The sequence below is a fragment of the Salmo salar genome, chromosome 21 (genome assembly GCF_965601325.2).
Source record: "Salmo salar chromosome 21, fSalSal1, whole genome shotgun sequence".
Taxonomy (NCBI): Eukaryota; Metazoa; Chordata; class Actinopteri; order Salmoniformes; family Salmonidae; genus Salmo; species Salmo salar.
Genome location: NC_138311.1, coordinates 37,081,037 through 37,103,005, shown reverse-complemented (window position 1 = coordinate 37,103,005; position 21,969 = coordinate 37,081,037). Strand labels below are relative to the sequence as shown.

General features: G+C 38.7%; 1 protein-coding gene across 8 annotated transcripts in view; it reads right to left on the bottom strand.

Annotated features, from left to right (window-relative positions):
• The window catches only part of LOC106582275 (titin), a 186,491-nt gene that overhangs the window by 113,535 nt on the left and 50,987 nt on the right, over nucleotides 1-21,969 (bottom strand). For 3 of the 8 annotated variants that reach the window (XM_082967139.1, XM_082967142.1, XM_082967144.1), the window contains 29 exons: nucleotides 17,465-17,746; nucleotides 17,014-17,292; nucleotides 16,605-16,886; nucleotides 16,198-16,476; nucleotides 15,803-16,090; nucleotides 15,412-15,690; nucleotides 15,017-15,298; nucleotides 14,629-14,907; nucleotides 14,186-14,470; nucleotides 13,733-14,023; nucleotides 13,288-13,578; nucleotides 12,878-13,162; nucleotides 12,646-12,762; nucleotides 12,227-12,512; nucleotides 11,936-12,119; nucleotides 11,703-11,783; nucleotides 11,308-11,575; nucleotides 10,929-11,189; nucleotides 8,858-8,884; nucleotides 8,668-8,724; nucleotides 7,288-7,362; nucleotides 6,746-6,811; nucleotides 6,426-6,500; nucleotides 6,103-6,174; nucleotides 5,638-5,763; nucleotides 5,286-5,429; nucleotides 4,756-4,866; nucleotides 4,320-4,412; nucleotides 3,767-3,922 (listed from right to left, as the gene is read on the bottom strand). In XM_082967139.1, the coding sequence (XP_082823265.1) occupies nucleotides 3,767-3,922; nucleotides 4,320-4,412; nucleotides 4,756-4,866; nucleotides 5,286-5,429; nucleotides 5,638-5,763; nucleotides 6,103-6,174; nucleotides 6,426-6,500; nucleotides 6,746-6,811; nucleotides 7,288-7,362; nucleotides 8,668-8,724; nucleotides 8,858-8,884; nucleotides 10,929-11,189; nucleotides 11,308-11,575; nucleotides 11,703-11,783; nucleotides 11,936-12,119; nucleotides 12,227-12,512; nucleotides 12,646-12,762; nucleotides 12,878-13,162; nucleotides 13,288-13,578; nucleotides 13,733-14,023; nucleotides 14,186-14,470; nucleotides 14,629-14,907; nucleotides 15,017-15,298; nucleotides 15,412-15,690; nucleotides 15,803-16,090; nucleotides 16,198-16,476; nucleotides 16,605-16,886; nucleotides 17,014-17,292; nucleotides 17,465-17,746 (5,601 nt within the window). The remainder of the gene's footprint in view (nucleotides 1-3,766; nucleotides 3,923-4,319; nucleotides 4,413-4,755; nucleotides 4,867-5,285; nucleotides 5,430-5,637; nucleotides 5,764-6,102; nucleotides 6,175-6,425; nucleotides 6,501-6,745; nucleotides 6,812-7,287; nucleotides 7,363-8,667; nucleotides 8,725-8,857; nucleotides 8,885-10,928; nucleotides 11,190-11,307; nucleotides 11,576-11,702; nucleotides 11,784-11,935; nucleotides 12,120-12,226; nucleotides 12,513-12,645; nucleotides 12,763-12,877; nucleotides 13,163-13,287; nucleotides 13,579-13,732; nucleotides 14,024-14,185; nucleotides 14,471-14,628; nucleotides 14,908-15,016; nucleotides 15,299-15,411; nucleotides 15,691-15,802; nucleotides 16,091-16,197; nucleotides 16,477-16,604; nucleotides 16,887-17,013; nucleotides 17,293-17,464; nucleotides 17,747-21,969) is intronic. The other 5 variants (XM_082967140.1, XM_082967141.1, XM_082967143.1 and 2 more) reach the window with 5 other exon arrangements.

The window sequence follows — 21,969 nt, the reverse complement described above, 5'->3', positions numbered from 1 at the left end:
CAAGATTTTAAGAGTGATGCAAGAGTGAAGATTTGTATTTGAAGGATTGCCTTGGTTATACCTTTTTGAGGAGAAACATCTTCTTTAATTGAAAGAGACACCTCTTCACCTATAGCCATCTTCTTTGTCTTGGTCTCTGGCTTAGACTCTGGTTTGGCTACTTTCTTTGCAAGTGGCTCAACAGGCCCTGGGGGTGATTCTTCCACCACATCAGCAATAACTGTCTTCTCTGGCGTAGTAACTTCCTTTACAAGTGTCTCAGCAGGCTTTGGAGGTGATTCTTTCACCCTTACAGTAACAGCCTTCCTCTCAGGTGTAAGCTTTTTCCTAGCATCTATCTTAGGCTCTGATTTAGCCTCTGGTTTAGGCTTAGGCTCTGGCTTAACCTCTGCTTTAGGCTCTGACTTAGCATCTAGTTTAGGCTTAGGCACTGCCTTAACCTCTGCTTTAGGCTCTGGCTTAGGATCTGGCTTAGCCTTTAGTTTAGGCTTAGGCTCTGGCTTTAACACTTGTGGCTCAGCGGGCTGTGGTAAATCTTTCACCCCTACTTCAATAACAGCCTTCTTCTCTGGCTTAGCCTCTAGCCTAACCTCTGGTTTAGACTCTGGCATAGGATCTGGTTTAACCTCTGGTTTAGGTTTAGGCTCTGTTTTAGCCTCTGGCTTAGGCTCTGGCTTAGACTCTGGCGTAGACTCTGGCGTAGACACTTTCTTTACAAGTGTCTCAGCAGGCTTTTCAGCAATAACCCTCTTCTTTGGCTTGGACTCTAGCTTGATTTCTGGCTTAGACTCTGGTTTAGCCACTTTCTTTGCAAATGGCTCAGATTCTTTCACCCCTTCAGCAACAACAGTATTTTCTAGCTGAGACACTTTCTTTGTAAGTGGTTCAACAGGCTGTGGAGGTGATTCCTTCTTCATTCCTGATTCTTGAAAAAAAAATTATACTATGGTCAAGATCAATATACTACAGATTGGGGTAAGCAGTCGAGCACCAAGAAAATACCAAAGAAAGAAGTGATCAAATGGAGAACACAAAAGATACACAAAAAATACACAGAAACAACATAGAATCACAAAACAGACGCAAGAGTGGTGCAGGAGTTGTGTATTTTGACCACATCAAAGGATGTATTGATATGGGATGGCAAACACTGGAATGAAGAAACGTGATGATCAATACTTGGCAAAAAAAAGTTTAATTTCAAACTAAGCATAAAATGGAATTGCTGTCTGATTTTGCTGACAGACGATTGCAATAATGATGAGATGAAACATGTAACATTTACTTAGTATACCTCTTGAAGGCGAGGCTTTTGAAGATATATTGTCCTCCTTCTGTGAGACAAGAGTTTCCTCCTCAGATAGAATAACTTTAACAGGTTTTCCTTTGTCAGTGACCCGTTTCTTAGTTTGGATGTTCTCAACTATAAGAGGTATCTCTTCGAGGGATTCCTCTCTCATAGAAGGTATCTTGTCAGTGCCTTCCTTGGATTCAATTACTTTGGCAGGTTTTCCTTTTTAAAGTATCTGTTTTTTGATTCAAAGTTCTCAACTCTAAGAGGTATCTCTTCAGTGGTTTCCTTTCTCTTAGTAAGTCTCTTGTCTAATGTTTGTTCCTTGGATGGAGTTACTTTGGCAGGTTTGCCTTTCTCAACTACTTGTTTCTTAGTTTGATTGTCCTCAACTGTGTGGGGTATCTCTTCAGTGGTTTCCTCTCCCGTAATAAGAGTCCTCTCAAAAGTTTCCTCCGTGGATGGAATTACTTTGGAAGTTTTGTCTTTCTCAAATTCCTATCTCTTTATTTTGAAGTCTTCAACTGTACAAGTTATCTCTTCAGTACAAACTAATCCCTGTTCTTTCTCTTTGGGCAACGCCAGGTTTTTGGGAGAGAAACCTTCTGACAAAGGTATTTTGTCCTTTCCTGTATCAACTTGAAGATTTTAGATGTTTTGCCTTAATGATTCTACTCTGATAGAAGAATCTACTGGTTCTATGGATTCTACTGGTTGAGAAAAACCTTCTTGGCTAGATGTACTTTAAGAAGCATGTTTATCTGTTGGTTTAGGGAAAATATTATCTGTGGCTCTCTTTCTATTCTGTGAAACATCCATAACAGATACCTCTTGATTCAAAGTGTATTCTTCATGTTCCTGGGTAGAAGCTTCTCGTGGAGAACTATTGTCTGTCCTAACAGAGATCTCCTGTCTTCTGCCTGACTTATCCTTCTTCTCTGATACCCTGGTGGTAATTTCCTTTTTCTTGACAATGTCTGCTTTCTCTCTTTGCACTTTCTTACCTGTTTCTATTAACTTGCTTTCACCCTCAACTACCGACGGTCTATCAATAGACCTTTTCATAGATATTTATTCACTTATACTAGCACTCCCTTGTTTCATGTCAGTAACATTTTCATATTTTTTAATAAATCCGGTGTCCTGTTTTTTTGTCAGATAATACTTTCAAAGATACAGTATCCTTCTGTATAGGTAACCTGCCCTTTGTATCATCTTTGTCAACTTTTTGGACAAAATGTTCTTCTATAGATTGAACTGCTTGATGGATAGGTACATCTTCAATAGTAACCTCTTCTGTCTTTAACTCAATTATATCAACATAAATAGTTCCCTTAGTTTTGATGCATGTCTCCTCTTCCTCTCTAAACACTATACTTGCAGGGTAAACACTTAGCAGTGTTTCTTTTACTTTTGTAGACAATTCAGGAGACTCCCTCTGAAGAGATCTTGTCACAACTCCCGCCGAAGTCGGTCCCTCTCCTTGTTTGGGCGGCATTCGGCGGTCGACGTCACCGGTCTTCTAGCCATCGCCGCTCCACCTTTCGTTTTCCATTTGTTTTGTCTTGTTTTCCCGCACACCTGGTTTACATCCCCTGATTACTCTATGTGTATATTATCCTCTGTTCCACCCATGTCTGTGTGTGGTATTGTTCGTTTGTTACGTGTGTGTCGCTACAGGCTGGTTTTGCGCCAGGTATTGTTGTAACCCGTGGTTTTGTTATTTGTACCTATTTGTGTAATTTGTGCGCTATCGCTTTTTTCCTTGGGCCAGAGTGTTGTGACGCAGTTGCATCCGGCTGTTTTCCTCTGCCTGAATAAAGTGTGCCTGTTCACTCATCTCTGCTCTCCTGTACCTGACTTCCTTCGACCAGTTGCGCACACTCTGACAGATCTATCCTGTTTGACTGGTAAATATGCATCTAGATCAGACCTAGTAAGAACCTTAGTAGCTCTATGTTTCCTTTTGGAAACCTCGCTAACAGAGTGTTCATGTTTCATATCTGACTTTTTATATTTTTGGACAAATACTTTTTCTGGTACGGTATCTTCTGTCTTTACTGAAATCTCCTGTCGTGACATCAATGTAGTGCTCTTGTCCAATATATCCCCTTTGTCTTTGTATGATACCTCTGCATTTGCATGCCACACTTCTTCATGCTGAAATACTTCTTCTATTAGAGGAGCTCTCTCCATCGTGTAAGAAACCTCCTGCAACTTGTGAGTTTTCAAAGATCTCCTTTTCTCAGCCATCAGAAGACTGGAAGTCATCTGAAGTTCTAAAGCTATTTTCAAGAGTTCCACACCAAATGGTGGTTGCAAGAAATTATTGACAAAACACAACATAAAGACAAACCTTGCTTAAAAAAAAACACAGATTAAAAAGAGAGTGGTACTGGCGTACCATTATAAATATCTATGTGAAGTAAGATTTTCCAATTTTGAACACACAAACATACAGAACACTTAGAATACCTGTTCCTTTTCTTTGTGGCATAACTTCTATTTCTGAAGTTGGAACTTTCAGTTCTTCTTCCATCTCCTTTTTAGGTTTAGTAACAGGTACCTTAACAGTAGGTATTTTCTCAGGTACCTTCTCAACAGGTACAGGTTTCTGTTTGGGCTCCATCACTTCAAGCACACACAAACAACACACACACAAAAGACATTGGCAACATAGAAGATTGACAGAAGTGTTGTCACATAAGATACGTCAAATCCGACAAAGAGATCGTCAACACTTTACATACTGTCAACATGGTCACAAACATATCATGACCCATGTCTGAAACAGTCTTAACAACTTATGATAAACTATAAGTCTAATAGGATGTTATATTCTAACACCATGAAGTCAGCGTCATGATGATAGTTCAAGTAAAGTGTTGCCCTTGTGTATAGACTATCAAACAGAGAAAACTGAGCGGTGGAAGACGGTAAACATAGGCTAAAGAAGAGTTCAAGAAGACCCTTAAGACATCATAGTACACAGTATGTACAGTACATAAGCCAGTATATAAATCCCTACCTTTTTGCAGTGTATCCTCCTTTGGAGTCACAATAATTGATTCAGGCTTTATGACAGCCTTTGGAGGTTCTGGTTTTCTTTCCTCCACGTGAACTTAAAAAAAACATTTCAGTTTGTTAAAAACATGCATATGCAGTACATGAAGATATTCAAGACAGTAGATTCAAACACAGACATTCCACAAATCACACTCTATCGAGTGGTAAGACTGTATGAAAATGATTATGACGAGACAATATAAAGCAACTGGTGCAAAGACTTTTCAGATGTGCACAAACATTTACAAAGACAAAGAGTTCATATAACATTGTGATGTAGAAGTTAGAAAAAATACCGAACATAGATAAAAACAAGACAGAGATGTTCAAAGCTGGGGTTGATTAGAAGAAAGCAGTTAAACATGAATGGAAGCATTGACAATCTATAGTGAGTATACCTTGTTGTGGCACAGGTTGTATTTGAGGCTCTATGTCCTCTCTGTCCACTTTTTGAAGGATGGTAGCTGGTTGCTGCGGAGTTACCTCCTGCCTTTTTAGTGCTTCTGGCACTTCAAAAGAACATGCAAATGATCAGGAATACACTATGTGCTGTGACGAAAGTACAGAAAACAGACACATTACTGACAAACAGAAAACAGACATATTACTGACAAACAGAAAACAACAAATACAGATTCCAAATATGGATTCCATTATGCCAAAACAAAACAGAGTGACAGATTACATATAAATTGACTTGATATATCCAATAAATAATTTTGTACAGCAGAGATAAATATACATACATGAGACAAACATAAATGTGGTTGCAACACGTCCTCATTTGAGGAGACACTAGTCTTAAACATTGTAATGCCATAGTCAGACAAAGACAGGCGAAGATGGACTGACAAACAGAAGAGTATAAAGAGCAGAAACATTTTTAAAAGACTCAGAATGCTGCCTCTCTTTTGAGAAATATTGATACCTTGTGGTGATGGGACCTTCTTTTCAGCAGGAGTAGGCTCTGGCTCCTTTGTAGCACGAGTAGAGGCTGTCTCTGGCATTTTAACTGCTGTCGGCTTTCCTGGTTCTGGCTTTGAAGCCTCTGGTTTCTTAACCTCCTCAGGAACTTAAAGTAACATGCACTTTGATTTAGAGTTCACTAACCAAGGTAATACTTACATTTTACATACACATATGACACAAAAGAAAGATTTGCTTCTATGTTAGAAGCTATTTAAAGATATTAGATACAGAAACACATACGATTCCACAAACAAAGGAGAGGTGCATTAGAGAGGAGAATAAATCTTCCACACAACACATTATATAAATACCTTTGGTTGGTGGACTCTCTGGTTTCTTTATAGGCGCACGCTTTGGTTCAGGTTCAACCTTAGTTGCAGGTGAAACTTTAGGCTCTGGTTTTGGTTCAGCAACATGGGGTGCAGGTTGGGCCACATCTTCAGGTAATACAGACATCAACATTAAAAACAATATAAGCTATGGGCTATCAACAAAAAGTGCGTGCAAGAGTGAAAGCCATAAAATGGTGTGCCAAGAGTAAGATTGAGACAACTTCTCTAAACGCAATTCACAAAGTGACATACGTGAACAAACTTAGTCACACAGGCTTATTCACACAATCCCTTGGGATAATAATATGCGATGTTAGAAAGCCCTGCATAGAAGATTTAGAAACTGTGTAGACATGTATTAAACTGACAAGAAGAGAAAATATTCAAGAGCTACAGCAGCAGCAGTAGGAGCATTTCTGAAGCACTTAGGAAAACACAGTATACCTTTCTTTAGTGGAACCTGTTCAGGTTTCTCAGCTGGCTGATGGGCAGGCTTCTTTGCTTCTTCATGTTCTTCTAAGATATTGAAAGGGAGCAATTACATACACCAAAATAAAAAGAGTAGAATATAATTTACAGAAGTCATTCAAATAAATACAAAATAATTACAGTTAAAGGAAATTAATAAATTGATGAAAATAAAGAAAAATCCACACCAATAATGAACAAAAACAAAGTCACTGCTTTAATTAATAGAAAATGATGAATACGTGGCAAGCATGACAAGATGGTTAGACAAGCGCATCATTTCTGATGTAAGACTATACCTTTTGGAGAGGGGTGTTTCTCTGGGACAACGTTTGCAGTTATCTTCTCCTCCACTGGCTTTTTGGCTTCAGGAACTTGGAAATATCATCACAGTAAGTTAATTTTCCCTATTATGCTAAGTTATCACTGAGTTAATGTGTTGGGACAAATAAAATGTATCTAATGTAATTTACAGTAGTGGAAGTTGGTTACTTTACGCAGACAAACAGTCAAGCAAAAGTAGACAGGAGGGACAAACATAGGTAAATTATCGACATGTACACACATCAACCAGATTAAACACGAAAGAAACAACTCAGAAATACAGATATTTGGATACCTTTATGTGGTTCTGCTGCCTCAGCTGGTTTAGCCTTCTCCTCTGGTTTCTTGTGAGCTTCAGAAACTTTAAAGACACTCACTGTGTTAGCCCAATGTAGCAAAGCTCTATCTAATATGGACATCCAAGAAGCACATCATATTGGGGAAGGCAGTACAGAAAAACACATAAGCCACTATGCGGGATCAATTTAAGAGCAAAGAGTAAAAGATCATTAATACTGACAGTACAAACCAAGGCTAAACTAAGACATGCAAAGAAATTGAGCATGACATTACAGGGAACACCTTTGACACAGTTAAAAGGAAAGAAAGCTGTAAACAAGGAGTTTAATAAATTACACATGAACAAAGATTATGAACTTCTTTTGCCAGAACATTGCCAATAACTTACATTAAGGTTAAAACAAAAACACGCTCTCAAAAAGTTTACCAATTGAAACAAACAAGATTATGACCATGTTTGCCACACATTAACAGGATAATGAACTTTGCCATAACATTGCTGTAAACGAAGACAAACAAAAGCTATTCTTTCAATACCTTTTTGTGTCATTTCCTCCCTCACTCCAACCTTCTTACTCTGGACAGACTCCTCCTCAACAGGTACTCTCGGGGCTGATAAGACAATGAGAATATATTAGTATCTTTGTTTCAACGAGGCACATTAGCTAAGGAGAGAGGTTTACGGTTCTAACACACAAATATAAACACACAAATGAAATGACTCCTGTGAGACAACAAAGGAGAGAGAAAGACCTGAGATGTGTGTCTGAGTTCCAAACACACGCTAGTGCACTACGGCACGATGACACATACAAACAGTAGGAGCCCATATATTCTGTGCCAAGATATTTTCAAAGAGTGGCTCAAACATACAAAGACAGACAACAATGATTTTAAGCACCAAACATGTTAATACCAATGTAGTAGCATAATGTGTCTCAAGGTGGAACGTTAAAGATGAACTGTTTGCCCGCTTAAGTTAGCTGCTAGAAGACAAACTCCAATGGTAACATCTATTCTAAGGGATACCTGTGGTTGTAGAGATTTTCTCTACCATGGTCTCGTCTGTGAAGCTTTTATACTCTAATAAAGGGTTACAATGATGACAATGAAAAAAATACAAACATTTCGGAATATGAAAAAAAGATTTAGTTGTGTAGATGATCATGGAGATCAGGAGGAAATGCTGGAATACTGGTTAGGTCGTGTTACAAAACTGAAGAATATTTTTAGAAGGTGTACAAACATGTTCAAATGGAGTTGGTTAAATTGATGGTGGTGATCACTGACAGAAACACTAGTTAGGTCATGTTACTAAGTTATTCATACAAACATGAATAAACAAGTAAAAACGTGTAGATAGTGATAATGGTGATGGTTACTATTAATATGACGTAAATCTCACACAATAATTGAACATTAGTGAATTACTTTATGATGAATTTAAGGGGTTTGATGTTAATGGAAAGACGATTCATATAAAACAATGGAAGGCTATATACCTCTCATTTCCAACTCTCTCATTTGCATCTCTTCTTCATAATAGTATTCATAAGATTCTTAAAAAAAACTGATATATGTTGAGTATTCAGATTCATAAGGTTCGTTTAGATTTAAAGTACCAGTCTAAAGTATGGACACACCTACTCATTCAAGGGTTTTTCTTTATATTTATAATGTTCTACCTTGTAGAATAATAGTGAAGACATCAACACTTTGAAATAACACATATGGAATCATGTAGTAACCAAAAAAGTGTTAAACAAATCTAAATATATTTTATATTTGAGATTCTTCAAAGTAGCCACTCTTTGCCTTGATGACAGCTTTGCACACTCTTGGCATTCTCTCAACCAGCTTCATTAGGTAGCCACCTGGAATATATAATTAATGCCTTATCTTATGTCCCATTCTTACCTTTAAGAGTGACTGAAGATGGCATATCAGGGACTCGTATTGATGAATCAGGGACATCTAAAGGATGTTGAATTTGGTTTAAATATTAAAGATATATAAAAGATAAGTCATATAAGATAAGTTGACTGGAATTTTGATTAATAATTGTGATACAATTGAAAGTTTGTGTGGCTAGAAATCAAATACTTACCATGGGGTACCCTTGCTAATTCAATTTCTGTGAAAAAGGAAGATTAAATATTAACTTAAAATTTATGAAAACAACTATGAGATTCAGACAGCTGGAAAACAAAACAAATGCTAATGACTATACCAACCTTTACCTGAAAGATAAAGCTCAGCCGTTCTTTTAGCTTCCCCTCTGGGCTCCAACCCCACAATGACCGAGTAAACGCCTAAAGCATTAGTAATTAAGATAACTTAATAATCCATTCTGATTGTATTCATTTGGGAAATGAGAAAAAACTAATCTCGAAAATGCAGTTTTTTTACGCAACTCTACACACCTTTGTCTTCATCGGTTACATTGTGGATGATCATAAAGTGTATTCTACCTTCGTTTCTGAAGTTATACTTTGGGCACTCTGTGAGTTCCCAGGTGCCTTTGTACCATGTAACGATGGCATTGTCGAAAGACACCTCACATTTTAAGGTGGCTGCTTGGCGTTCGCCCACCATAATCTTCTGGATACGTTTGGTGAAGAGAATTTGTTCAGCTAAAACATATAACATTTGGTGGTGAATTTGGTTCAATTTGAATATTTCTGGTTATTCTCATAATTCAAGTCAAATGGAGAATATATGGACAATGGAGAATAGATATGCTGTTAGAAAGTGTTCAACAGATTGTTTGGATGACTCAATTGGATGAAAGTCGAGACGAAAAGTCAAAAGACAGAAAGAGAGGACAGATAAATGTTGGTTTGAGGCAATGTTGCAAGTCCAAAAAAGGTAAGAAAGTAAAAACATACACTACCGTTCAAAAGTTTGGGGTCACTTAGAAATGTCCTTGTTTTTGAAAGAACAGCACATTTCTTTGTCCATTAAAATAACATCTAATTGATCAGAAATAAAGTGTAGACTTTGTTAATGTTGTAAATGACTATTGTAGCTGGAAAGGGCAGATTTTTTATGGAATATCTACATAGGCGTACATAGGCCCATTATCAGCAACCATCACTCCTGTGTTCTAATGGCATGTTGTGTTGGCTAATTCAAGTTTATCATTTTAAAAGGCAAATTGATCATTAGAAAACCCTTTTGCAGAGTTCCTCTGTCCAGTGTCTGTGTTCTTTTGCCCATCTTAATCTTTTATTTTTATTGTCCAGTCTGAGATTTGGCTTTTTCTTTGCAACTCTGCCTAGAAGGCCAGCATCCCGGAGTCGCCTCTTCATTACTGATGTTGAGACTGGTGTTTTGCGGGTACTACTTAATGAAGCTGCCAGTTGAGGACTTGTGAGGTGTCTGTATCTCAAACTAGACACTCTAATGTACTTGTCCTCTTGCTCAGTTGTGCACCGGGGCCTCCCACTCCTCTTTCTATTCTGGTTAGAGACAGTTTGCGCTGTTCTGTGAAGGGAGTAATACACAGCGTTGTACGAGATCTTCAGTTTCTTGGCAATTTCTCGCATGGAATAGCCTTCATTTCTCAGAACAAGAATAGACTGACGAGTTTCAGAAGAAAGTCCTTTGTTTCTGTCCATTTTGAGGCTGTAATCAAACCCACAAATGCTGATGCTCCAGATACTCAACGAGTCTAAAGAAAGACAGTTTTATTGCTTCTTTAATCAGATCAACAGTTTTCAGCTGTGCTAACATAATTGCAAAAGGGTTTTATAATTATCAATTAGCCTTTTAAAATGATAAACTTGGATTAGCTAACACAACGTGCCATTGGAACACAGGAGTGTTGGTTGCTGATAATGGGCCTATGTACGCCTATGTAGATATTCCATAAAAAATCTGCCATTTCCAGCTACAATAGTCATTTACAACATTAACAATGTTTACACTGCATTTCTGATCAATTTGATGTTATTTTAATGGACCAAAAATGAGCTTTTCTTTCAAAAACAAGGACATTTCTAAGTGACCCCAAACTTTTGAAGTTAAAAAAAAAATGAAAATGAGTGAAAATATTTAAATATTAGTGTCAAAATGTGTGACGAAGGGAGAAAATAGGTCAGGTTGGGATAATCTTCACTCCACAACATGAAGGTAGATGCAACATCAACCCATTCTATGGTTAAATCTATACAAACCTTCAACCAAGAGATCTGCAGTTGATTCGAGGTTTTCATATCTGCAGGTATAACGTCCTTGGTCTTCTGGTCTGAGGTCTTTAATCGAGAGCCTCTGAATGTTGTTGACCACCTCATACGAGTATCTGCGTTTCATTTCTAAGAGCTTTCCATTCTTAAACCATTGGGTTTTGACATTAGGGATAGAAAACTGACAAGACAGAGTACATGTTTGCCCCTCCTGTCCCGCAACTTCCTCCAGATGTTTCTCAACCTCAGGCTCTGTAAAGAAACAAGTAACAAAAGTGCATCGCTATTAGTATAAAGACAGTATAAAGACTTAAATCAATAACATTAATGTAAGTACAAAATAAACAAATGCAGATCCGTGGATACCCACCGATAACGGTCAGTTTGGCGCTGGAGATATGTGGGCCACATACAACACGGTAGTTGCCCTGGTCTTTGGTTTGACACTGCTTGATCTTCAAGATGTGACGGTCACCAACAATGCTGATTTCGCATTTGTCGTTGTTGTCAAGCTTCTGAGTTCCCTTGTACCAGGACAGGGTGATCTCAGGGTAGTTGATCTTGATGTCACACTCAAAAGTAGCGACCTTGTTGGTGACTGTAGACTGATCTGTTATGTCCTTATTCACGGTGACCGGCTACAAGCAGATAAATAAGAAATATATGCTTAGACATTAATGTAAATGAATATGCATACAATATATGACTAATTACTGCTGTTGTCATTGTCAGACATTTCATTGTGATAGCTAATGAGGAACCTACCTCAGTACATTCCATTCTCTTTTGCAAATCAGCCACAAGAGCGACCAAATCCTCATCTAATTCTCTCTCTCTCTCCGGTTCCTAAATCACACCAAAAGACATAGCAGAACTAGTTAGAGTATCACCATTATGTCTTTAAAAAAGCAATGAAATTCAGTATTGAAATTGTGTTCAGAAAAAAATAAAAGGCCATTAAATTCAATTGAATACAACTTAATGTTAAATGAATTTACCGGTCTTCCACTTTCTTCTGCTTTCTCCCTCTTCAACTGCTCAATGGCCTGAAGAAGTCCACGGTAGTCAGTGATTCCATACAAACGGGCATATTTCTCATACTCCTTAGGGTCCACATTTCTGAGCAACTCTACAATGTCAATGTCTTTCTCTTCCTGAGGACTCTTCTGTTTAGATGGAGTCCTGTGGAGAAAAAACATAGAAGAGATATGTATGGAAAATATTATTTGTGTCGTTTCTTGTGAAATGTGGAAGGTAGCGACGCAATCGTCAAAGAGAGATTCACTTACTTCTTCAGTTTTGCTCTGAAGTCTCCCTCAACTCCGACAACCTCTTTCCTTTCCTCAACATGCATGTCGGTGTTACATTCTATTTCTCCAGCTTTGTTAGTTGCGACACATCTGTACTGTCCGGAGTCAGACTTTGTTACTTCTCTGATCTCCAACTTGGCCTCCTGTCCCTTCTGCTCAATAGTGATGCGACCACCATGAGTGATCTGCCTCCACTTGCCCTTCATCCATTTCACGTTAGGAATAGGATCACCTCCAACTTTGGCAATGAACGTTGCAGTGCCCTCTGTAAATTTAACACAACATATTGAAGACATCACTTGCTATGGAAATGTTAGATATCCAACTATTAATAAACACTGTAGGCTGTTAATGGAATACTAATTAAATGCTTCTAAATCTCTTTTCATCACACTTACTCTCGGCTACATGGCAAGGCTTGGGCTCCTCAATGAAGAACAAGTTGTCCAGATTCTTTACTGGTGCTGCTGTTGGTTCCTCTTCAGCGGGTGCAGGTGCTGCTTTGTGTTTCTCTGCTATTAAGCATAATTCAAGAGGTTTGTTATAAAAACCATAACCATTCATTCATGACAGCTGATTCAACAAATGTTTGGATATGATTTGAATAAAAATATGGTCCAGAACGTGTACCTTTGATAGTTACTTTGGCCTTGCAGAATTCACTACCAGCCTCATTGGTTGCCTTACAGAGATAGTCCCCTGCATCATTCTTTGATACACGCATGACCTCCAAAGAGGCAACACCATCGGCAAAACTTATTTTACTGCTGGAATTGTTCAAGTCTTTCCTGTCCTTCATCCACTGAATCTTCATAGAAGGGGATCCATGGACATGACAGCTAAGGTGCAGGTTCTCACCCTCGGTCAGCGTGACAGGTTTGAGAGCGGGTTCAAATGTAGGGGGCTTCTTGTGTTCTGGATTAATAGGGAAGAGTCATGGAAAAACATACATGGCATATGGTAATGCAGACACCCATTATTTATATCTAACTTTCTATGGAGAAACACAACAGAGTAGACAAATAATAATATGGACCTACCAGTTATGGTAACTGTCAATTTGCAAGAGGCAGTGCCTGCTTCATTGGTGGCTGTGACGGTATACCTCCCACAGTCTGAGACTTTGGAGCTCTTGATACACAACACAGCCACATTGCTCTTGAAAGACATGTCATAGTGATCAGAGCTGTGAATCTCACTGTCATCTTTATACCAATTAATGGTCATGGGCTGAGATCCAGACAAACGTGCCTCAATCTTCACCATCTTTCCCTCCGTTTCCTCTAGGGTCTCTGTGGGCTTTTTGGTGAATGAAGGTGGAATTTTGCGCTCTAAAAAGAAATGTTAAAGCATTAATGGTTTACAAAACAAGATTGCAATGTTCACTTAATGTGACAAAGGAGGCTAAAGCAAACCGTACTATACCAAAAGTTTCTCTCAAGAAACATGAGAGGGACTAAAATTGTGAGGCAGTGGGCCAAATACCTTTGACAGTAATTTCAGTGGAACAAGAGTCCTTTCCAATGTCATTAGTGGCATGGCAAAAGTAGCGGCCATAATTTGATTTATCTGCTTTCAATATAGTGAGGTGTGGGCTGTTATCCACACAGGACATCTTGTAATTTCCCCCTGATCGAATATCTTTGTGATCTTTTGACCAAGTGACTTTTAATGGCAAAGATCCAGTCATGTGGCATTCCAATTCCACACTATCACCCACTGAAACGTCCACCACGGTTGACAGCTTTTTATCAAAGACTGGGGGATATCTTGGCTCTAAAAGTTCAATGATGGGAAAGAGTTGGAACATACAGCATACTTTGAAATGAAAGCATTGATACTGTACAATATGATACTGTACTAATACAGAACGTGCACGTGTCTCTCAGGCAGCAAGTAAAAATATATATATATTTGAGGAACGAACAAACGACCGACCTTTAAGAGTGAGTCTGGCTCTGCAGGATGCAGTCCCAACACTGTTGGTAGCAACACAAGTGTATTCCCCAGAGTGTCTCATTTCACCTCTGGATATTTGTAGGACAGCAGTGTTATCATCATAACTCATGGTATAGTCGTTGGATTTCACAGTTTCACCGTCTTTAAGCCAAGAGACCTCAATGGGCGAGGAGCCTGCCACACGGCACTCAAATTTGACTTCCATTCCTTCAGTCTGTTGAATGCTGGTTATTTTCTTGGGGAAGGTAGGTGGCGTTTTTGCCTCTGAAAATAGGATAATTTAACAAACAATATGACATTAGCGGCAAAAATTATGAAAATTCTTCATACTAGTTGTTAATTTCATAACCAATGCAGAGTCAAAGGTGAATATTTTCTGATTAAAAAGAGAACATTCCTAAATAAAAGACAAAGGGCATCACCTTGGACAGAGAGACGACAGCTGGATGAGGTTGATCCTATTCTGTTTTCAGCTTTGCATGTGTATTCACCAATATCAGCCTCAGCTGCTTTGCTCAATTTCAAGCAAGCAATGCCTTTGGAATACTCTATTTTGCAAGTAGGGGAGGACCTCACTTTTCCGTCGGCCTTAAACCAAGCCACCTTAATGTCAGGGGTTCCTCCAACATGGCATTTCAAACAAACTGCATCACCAGCAGTAACTTCCATTGGCTCCAAATTATCAATGAAATAAGGTGGTTCTAAAATGACAGATATGAACAGTTAAATCAGAAACATGCACATGTACATCAGATATATACAGCATAGGACAATCCCAATAAATTACCAGGTCAATTTAGGCAAACTAACCTAAAATGAACACTTGTGCTTTGCAGGTATCTTTTCCGGCGTCATTGGAAACTTCACAAGCGTATTCCCCACTTGCTTCCTTATCGTCACTGTTTAAACACTCCAAGATGCAGGATGTCTCTGTGGTAGTAACGTTGTGCTTATAAGAGGCATATAGCTGTTTTCCGTCCTTATACCAGGTGACAAATATCTTTGGGGTTCCAGTGTATGTGCACTCAAGTATCAATGATTTTCCCTTTTCAACAGAGTGGTCGTTCAGCTTCTTAACAAAGCTAGCAGGTTCTGAGTAAAATCATACAGAAGTTTGTTAGTCCACATTCTGATAAAAAAAATGAAATGGTTTAATTCTATTAACAAAAATATATAATAAAAATATATATTTTCAATTGACCAACCTTTCACAGACAGGTTAACTAGGAAACGTTCCTTCCCAGCATCATTAATAATCTGGCATGTATACTCTCCAGCATCTGATTTGGCCACTTTGTATAGCTCCAGAGTAGCTGTATTGTCCCGTAGAGCAATTTCATAGTCTTTTCCAGAAACAATTTCCTTTGTGCCTCTGAACCATTTCAGTTTCAGTGGGGCACTTCCTTTGACAATTGCTGAGAAAGTTACATTTGTGCCAGGCATTGCTTCCAATGGCTGAGGTGGCATCACAAAAGAAGGAGGCTCTAAATACAAAAAATACATACTTCTTAGCTTGCAGACATCTGACATTAAATCAGTTACATCACAAAGCAATAGTAATTACGAAGCCCAAACAAGTAATGTATATTTACTGACCTTTCACAATGAAAGAGGCACTGGTCTCATTGGTTCCGGCCTTGTTTACGACTTTGCATTTATACACTCCAGAGTCAGACCACTTAAGAGTGGGCACTTTAAGTGTGCAGGTGTTGTCACTGAATGCAATCTCATAATTTGGTCCAATTTTGATCTCCTCTTCATCATGGTACCAGGTAATGGTGAAGGGTGCAGAACCAGAGACTTTGCAGTCCATTTCACCAGCTTTTCCAACAATAGGTTGAGATGCCTTCAGTTTCCGTGTGAATGTTGGAGGTATGGTTTTATCTGTTATAGGAGGACAGGGTTAGTAACCAGGCATTAGGCAAAACACTAGGCAATTAGACAATTAGAAAAATGTCATATCATACTGTGTATAGGAAGGGGCCACCAACCTAGGACAGTGAGGTTTAATTTGGTGAGATCACTGCCAACCTCATTTTTGACCTCAAATATATATTCTCCCATATCAATCCTCTCTGCAGACAACACTTTTAAGCTGGAGATCATCTTTGAGAAGGAGATGTTGTACTTCTGGCCAGAGGAGAGTTCGACTCCATCCTTAAACCATTTTGGTTTCAGCTCTGGTGTCCCCGACACTTTGACTTCTAGAGCTGCAATATCACCTGCTGTCACGCTGAAAGACTCTGGTCTATCCACAACTTTAGCGGGTTCTGAAAATAAGAACACGAGAAGAGGTGTGCTTACAGAAACTGAATAATAAAAAAAGCAATGACTGGGGAATAAACAAAGCGAATTAGGGGAGAAAATGGAATTAGAGACAAAATGGAAATGTACAAACCTAATACAGTTATGTTAGAAAAACATTCCACAACTCCTGCATCGTTTCGGAGTTGGCACGTGTATTTGCCCACTGCCAGTGAGTCTGCTTTAAAGACTTTAAGAGGGACCTGGTTGTTTTGAAAGGTAATTTTCTGGATGTCACCATCTCTGAGAACGTGATCCTTATCCTGTATCCAAGACGCAGTCATTGGCTGAGAGCCTTTGACAGTGGCTGTCAGGGTGACTTCTTCACCCAATGTGCATGTCATATTCAACAATTTCTCCACAAATGTTGGTGGTTCTGAGAGAGGACAAAAATTGAGAGGCGAAAAAAAAATCATCATGAAGGAGTAGTTCATGGTTAAAAGCTGGATCAATTATCGAAAGAATCAGTGAAAAATACCCACCGATGACACATTTCTACTAACCTCTGAGTTTAACTGTAGTACGGCATGTTTCATATCCTATACTGTTTGATGCCTTGCACTTATATTCTCCAATATCTGAAGCTTCCAATCCAATGATATGAAGAGAGGCAGCGGTAACCTCATTCACAATCTTATATTTCCTACTTTCCTTTAGTGGCGTTTTGTATTTGGCCCAGGTAATCTCAGAGGGTGCTGTGCCAAACATCTCACAGTGTAGGCTAGCATCCTTTCTTTTCATTCCTTCAATTGGTCGAAGTACTTTGAGGAGAGATGGTGCATCTACAAAACATTGAGAATCGTTAAGAAGCAGCTGTTTGCTACACCCAGCAAAGCTTCAAATTCATAACGGTGTAATACCACCAACAGACACTATACTAATAATGGATTATTATGGAATATTAAATGGAATATGGAAAATATCAAAATCCAATGTCATTGATTACTGGCTAACCTTTGACTCTAAGAGTTGTGCTGCAGCTTATACTTCCAGCGTCATTGGTTGCTTCACAGGTGTAGACTCCATTGTCATCAAATCTTGTGGTGCGCAGCTCAAGGACTGCCATTGAGTCAACAAATGATGTTCTATAGTTGTCACCATCTGTGATCTTAGTGTCATTTTTGTACCACTGCATTCGCAGAGAGGGGACACCCGTAACTTTGCATTCAAGACGGAGTGGCTCGCACTTCTTCACAAACTTTGTGACTGGCAATTTTAGCACAAATTCAGGAGGTTCTGCAAAGCCAACATATTGCAAAATTAGCTTATTGAAGAACATGCACCTTGACACAGTGAAAGAATATGAGGCTTGCAATGAACTGCAAAAAGATGTGATTTGATGACTTGATGCATCTGTTAAGGAGTAAAGGCAAGAAGAATGTGAAAAGGGAAATGAGAAGAGTGACACAACATTTGTTGGTGTGATGGAAGAGCAGGTAAAGGTGCTGTGAACTGGTCAGGGAGCTGTGAAAAGGAGGTGGTGGAGGAGCTGTGAAAATACAAAGCAATAGAGCACAGATAAAAGCAATTGAGGATAGACGGAATAATCTAATCCAGTTGAGGAAAGATGGGGAGATGGAAGCCAATGCAAGAGTTTAAATAAGAGCATGTTGCAACCTTTCACCATTAAAGCGGCGCTACATCTTTCAATGCCAGCATCATTTTTAAATTGACAAGAGTAAATTCCACTCTGCAAAACTCCAACTGAGTAAAGATCTAAGAAGCAAGATAATCCTTCCAGTCCGATAAAACATGATGGTCCAGTGATCAATTCAGTGTCATCCTTAAACCATTTCACTGTGAAAGGAGGTGTTCCTTTAAACGTGCTCTTAAATCGCATGTTAGAGTTAGGAAGGTATGAGACTCAGGCAACAGCACAAAGCTTGGTGGCTCTAAAGAAACATTAGCAACCAAGTTAATCAGCTAGGCCTGACCCTAACATGAGAGTGAAATATATAAAATGTATAGCATTTTTATCAATTCTGACCTTTCACCTTCACTGCCCCACTGCATTCAACACTTCCTGCTTTATTTGTCAGTTTGCAAGAGTAAGTGCCGGCATCAGCTCTCTCTAACGGTTCGATTTCCAAAGACATAGAAATGTCTTGACGAACAAGTTTATATTTTCCACCAACGTCAATTCTGTTCCCATCTTTCTGCCATTCCACAGTGATAGAAAGAGATCCAGATATTTTGCAATTAATTTGAACAAACATTCCCAATATTTCCTGTATTTCACTCAGAGGTTTGGTGAAGCTTGGAAGGATAGTTTATTCTGTTTTCATAAGAGCAACAACAAAACAGTCAAACCCATATTCATTGCATATCATGTCATAACCGGTATACTATCATACGAATTTGTTTCAATATAAGATTTTGCACTGACCTAGTACAATCAACTTGATTTTGCAACTGCATGTCTCAATGTGGTTTGAAACCTCAAATTGATAGTCGCCTGCATCCTCCTTTTGTGTAGTCTGTATTTTAAGGCTACTAAGGTTGTTCTCGAAGCTAAGTTTGTATTGTGGATTTGACTTGAACTCTTTGCTGTCTTTGGTCCACTTCACTTTGAGCTCAGGAGTGCCTGCCACTTTGCACTATAAACTGACTGGATCCCCAATAGTTACTTTTATCACTTCTGGTTTCTCTGTAATCTGAGGTGGTTATAAAATGCATAGAAATATACATTTTCTGATCATATTCATACATTTTAAAGACAGACCTGACCAATTTTTTAAAAATATATCTAGCTAGCAGACTAATTTAAAAGACAAACCTTGCACTATGAGGGTTGCAAAGGACTTGTTTTGTCCGGCCTCATTTGCCACCTGGCAGGTATATTTCCCGCTGTGATAGGCTTCACAGATCGGAATCCTTAGAGTTGCCACATTATCTTCAAAGATCCTTTCAATTTTAGGATCTTCCAAGATCCAGTTCTCGGCTATTTGCCATTGCACAGACAAATTTGGATACCCAGTGACAACACACTGAAATTCAGCCGATTTTCCCAAAACAGTTGTGACATTTTCGACTTTCTTCACAAATGATGCTGGTTCTAACATCAAACCAATCAAACCAATAAACAATTATTGGCAGTGATCAATTATTTAAAGTAATTGTGTTGTCATCATGGAAGTTAAGTAACCTATCACAATAGTTAATATTTTAAGTAACTAACCTTTTATACGAAGAGAAGTTCTACAAGAACAACTTCCAACCTCATTTGAGACGGTACACTGGTATTCACCAACATCTACACCATCACATTTCTGTATTTCAAGATTCAGAATGTCCTGTACTTGTGAGAGGCTGTGCTTTGTGCTGGATTTAATTTCATTTAAATCCTTGTGCCACAGGTCCTCAAACGGACCTGTGCCAATGACTTGACACTTGAAAGACGCATTTGAGCTCTTCACAATATCAGCAGTCTTGATCTCTTTCTCATCTTTGTACCAGATTACAGATATGGGCAGAGAGCCAAACAAAAGACATTCCAAGTGGGGAAATGATCTTTTGATACTCTTCGTTTCCTTCAGTTTTCTTGTGAAAGATTGTTTTATGATTTGATCTAGCATAAATAAAAAAGAAAGTAATGAGAATACTGTCCAATCAGGTATACCTGTACAAAAAGCTGAAAATATTGATTAAAATATTTATAAATTAGCTGACCTAGGACAGAAACTGTGGCTTCACACGTACTGCTTCCAACATCATTGGAAAGATCAAAGGTGTAATCTCCACTATCGCTTTTCTCTGTATGGAGAATATTTAGTACAGAGCTCTTATCTGTGCTTTGCACTTTGTATCTTGCCCTGTCAGCTCTCTTCCATCATTCAGCTGTTTGGATTTGAGGACCTTGGTTCCTGAGAACCTGCACTGAAGTGTAGCAGGGTCCCCCATTGTAACAATGACAGATTTAGCCTGTTCAGTGATATTTGCTCGTTTTGTGATAAATATAACATTAAACAATGAGTTTTCAACATCAGAGTATAAAATCCAATTTGAAAAATGTCCTCATAAACGTCAACCAACCTTTGACTACCAATAACGCAGAGCATTTCTGGCTGCCAGCTTCATTTTTGGCCTGACAAATATATTTCCCAGCATGTTTTGTTTGAATATTTGAAATACGCAGCAGTGCTGTCCCGTCTTCAAAGGACATCTGCGCATGTTCACCATCTTTGACCTCATGGTCATTCTTCAGCCATGACACAGTCATAGCTACTGATCCTTTTAGAGTACACTGCATAGAAATCTCACTGCCAACTAGGGAATTCATATTCTCTATCTTTTGTGCAAACGATGGCGGTTCTATAGGTGGAAAAGCATACAACATTTTAACTGAAAGTATACCGAAATTAACAGATAAATATACTTAAAAGTAAGGTTTTCACACCAACCTTTCAGTGTCATTTCACAATCACAAGATAACTTCACAACTTAATTTTCTACTGTACACTGACATTTTCCAGCATCTCCGGCTTCAACTGCCAACATCTGGAAGGTAACTATGTCATCCTTTAAGCCTATCTTGTCTCTTTTATAATTTCTGATCGCCTTTGTGTTTTTGTAAAAAGATGTGTTGAATGGATCGGAGCCTGCAAGCTGTCCTTCCAACGTAATATTAGACACTTTGATAAGTTCTTTGGATTCAAAGGTCCTCGTAAATATTGGCGGTTCTAAAAGGAAATGGCAATGAAGTCAGAATACAATCATAACATAACATTTTATGAATCTAAAAAACTGAATACTCAACAAACCTTTAACTGTAACTCTGCTGCTGCAGAGGTCACTACCAGCATCACTTGATGACACACAAACATAATCTCCACTATCATCAACAGAGCAGTTGACAATATCAAGTGAAGCAACTGAGTTGGTAACAGCCATTTTGTATTTCTCATTTTGTCTCATCTCAATCTCGTTCTTAAACCACTTAAAACTGATCTCAGGAGTGCCGGTTGCTTTACACACCAGCTTCACAGCACTTCCTTTCACCACTAGTTTCGTAGACTTAAGCCTCATCACAAACATTGGAGGTTCTAAAAAAGAGTTTGACATTGATTATCAGACAAGTAAACCAACATTGATGCAAGAATAACAAACTCATATTGAGCTGGGAATGTATATGAAGAAAGGGCACCTTTCACAAACAAGACAGTCGTGCATGCCACCGTTCCAGCGTCATTGGCCACTTGGCATGTGTAGTTAGCCAAGTCGGTGGGTTTTACTGAGTGAAGTTCCAAAAACTTGAGTAGGTCTCCTTCTTGATAAAAAATGTGCCTCCACTTGATATCTCCTTGTCCTCTCTGAACCACTTAACAGTAAGAGGAGCCGTTCCAGTGAAAGCAGACTTCAAGACAACAGTAGATCCTGGTACAACATCTTGGTTGTCAAGTTTCAATATGAAAACTGGAGGTTCTAAAATCCGTTAAGAAGAAGAAAATATTTATTTTCAT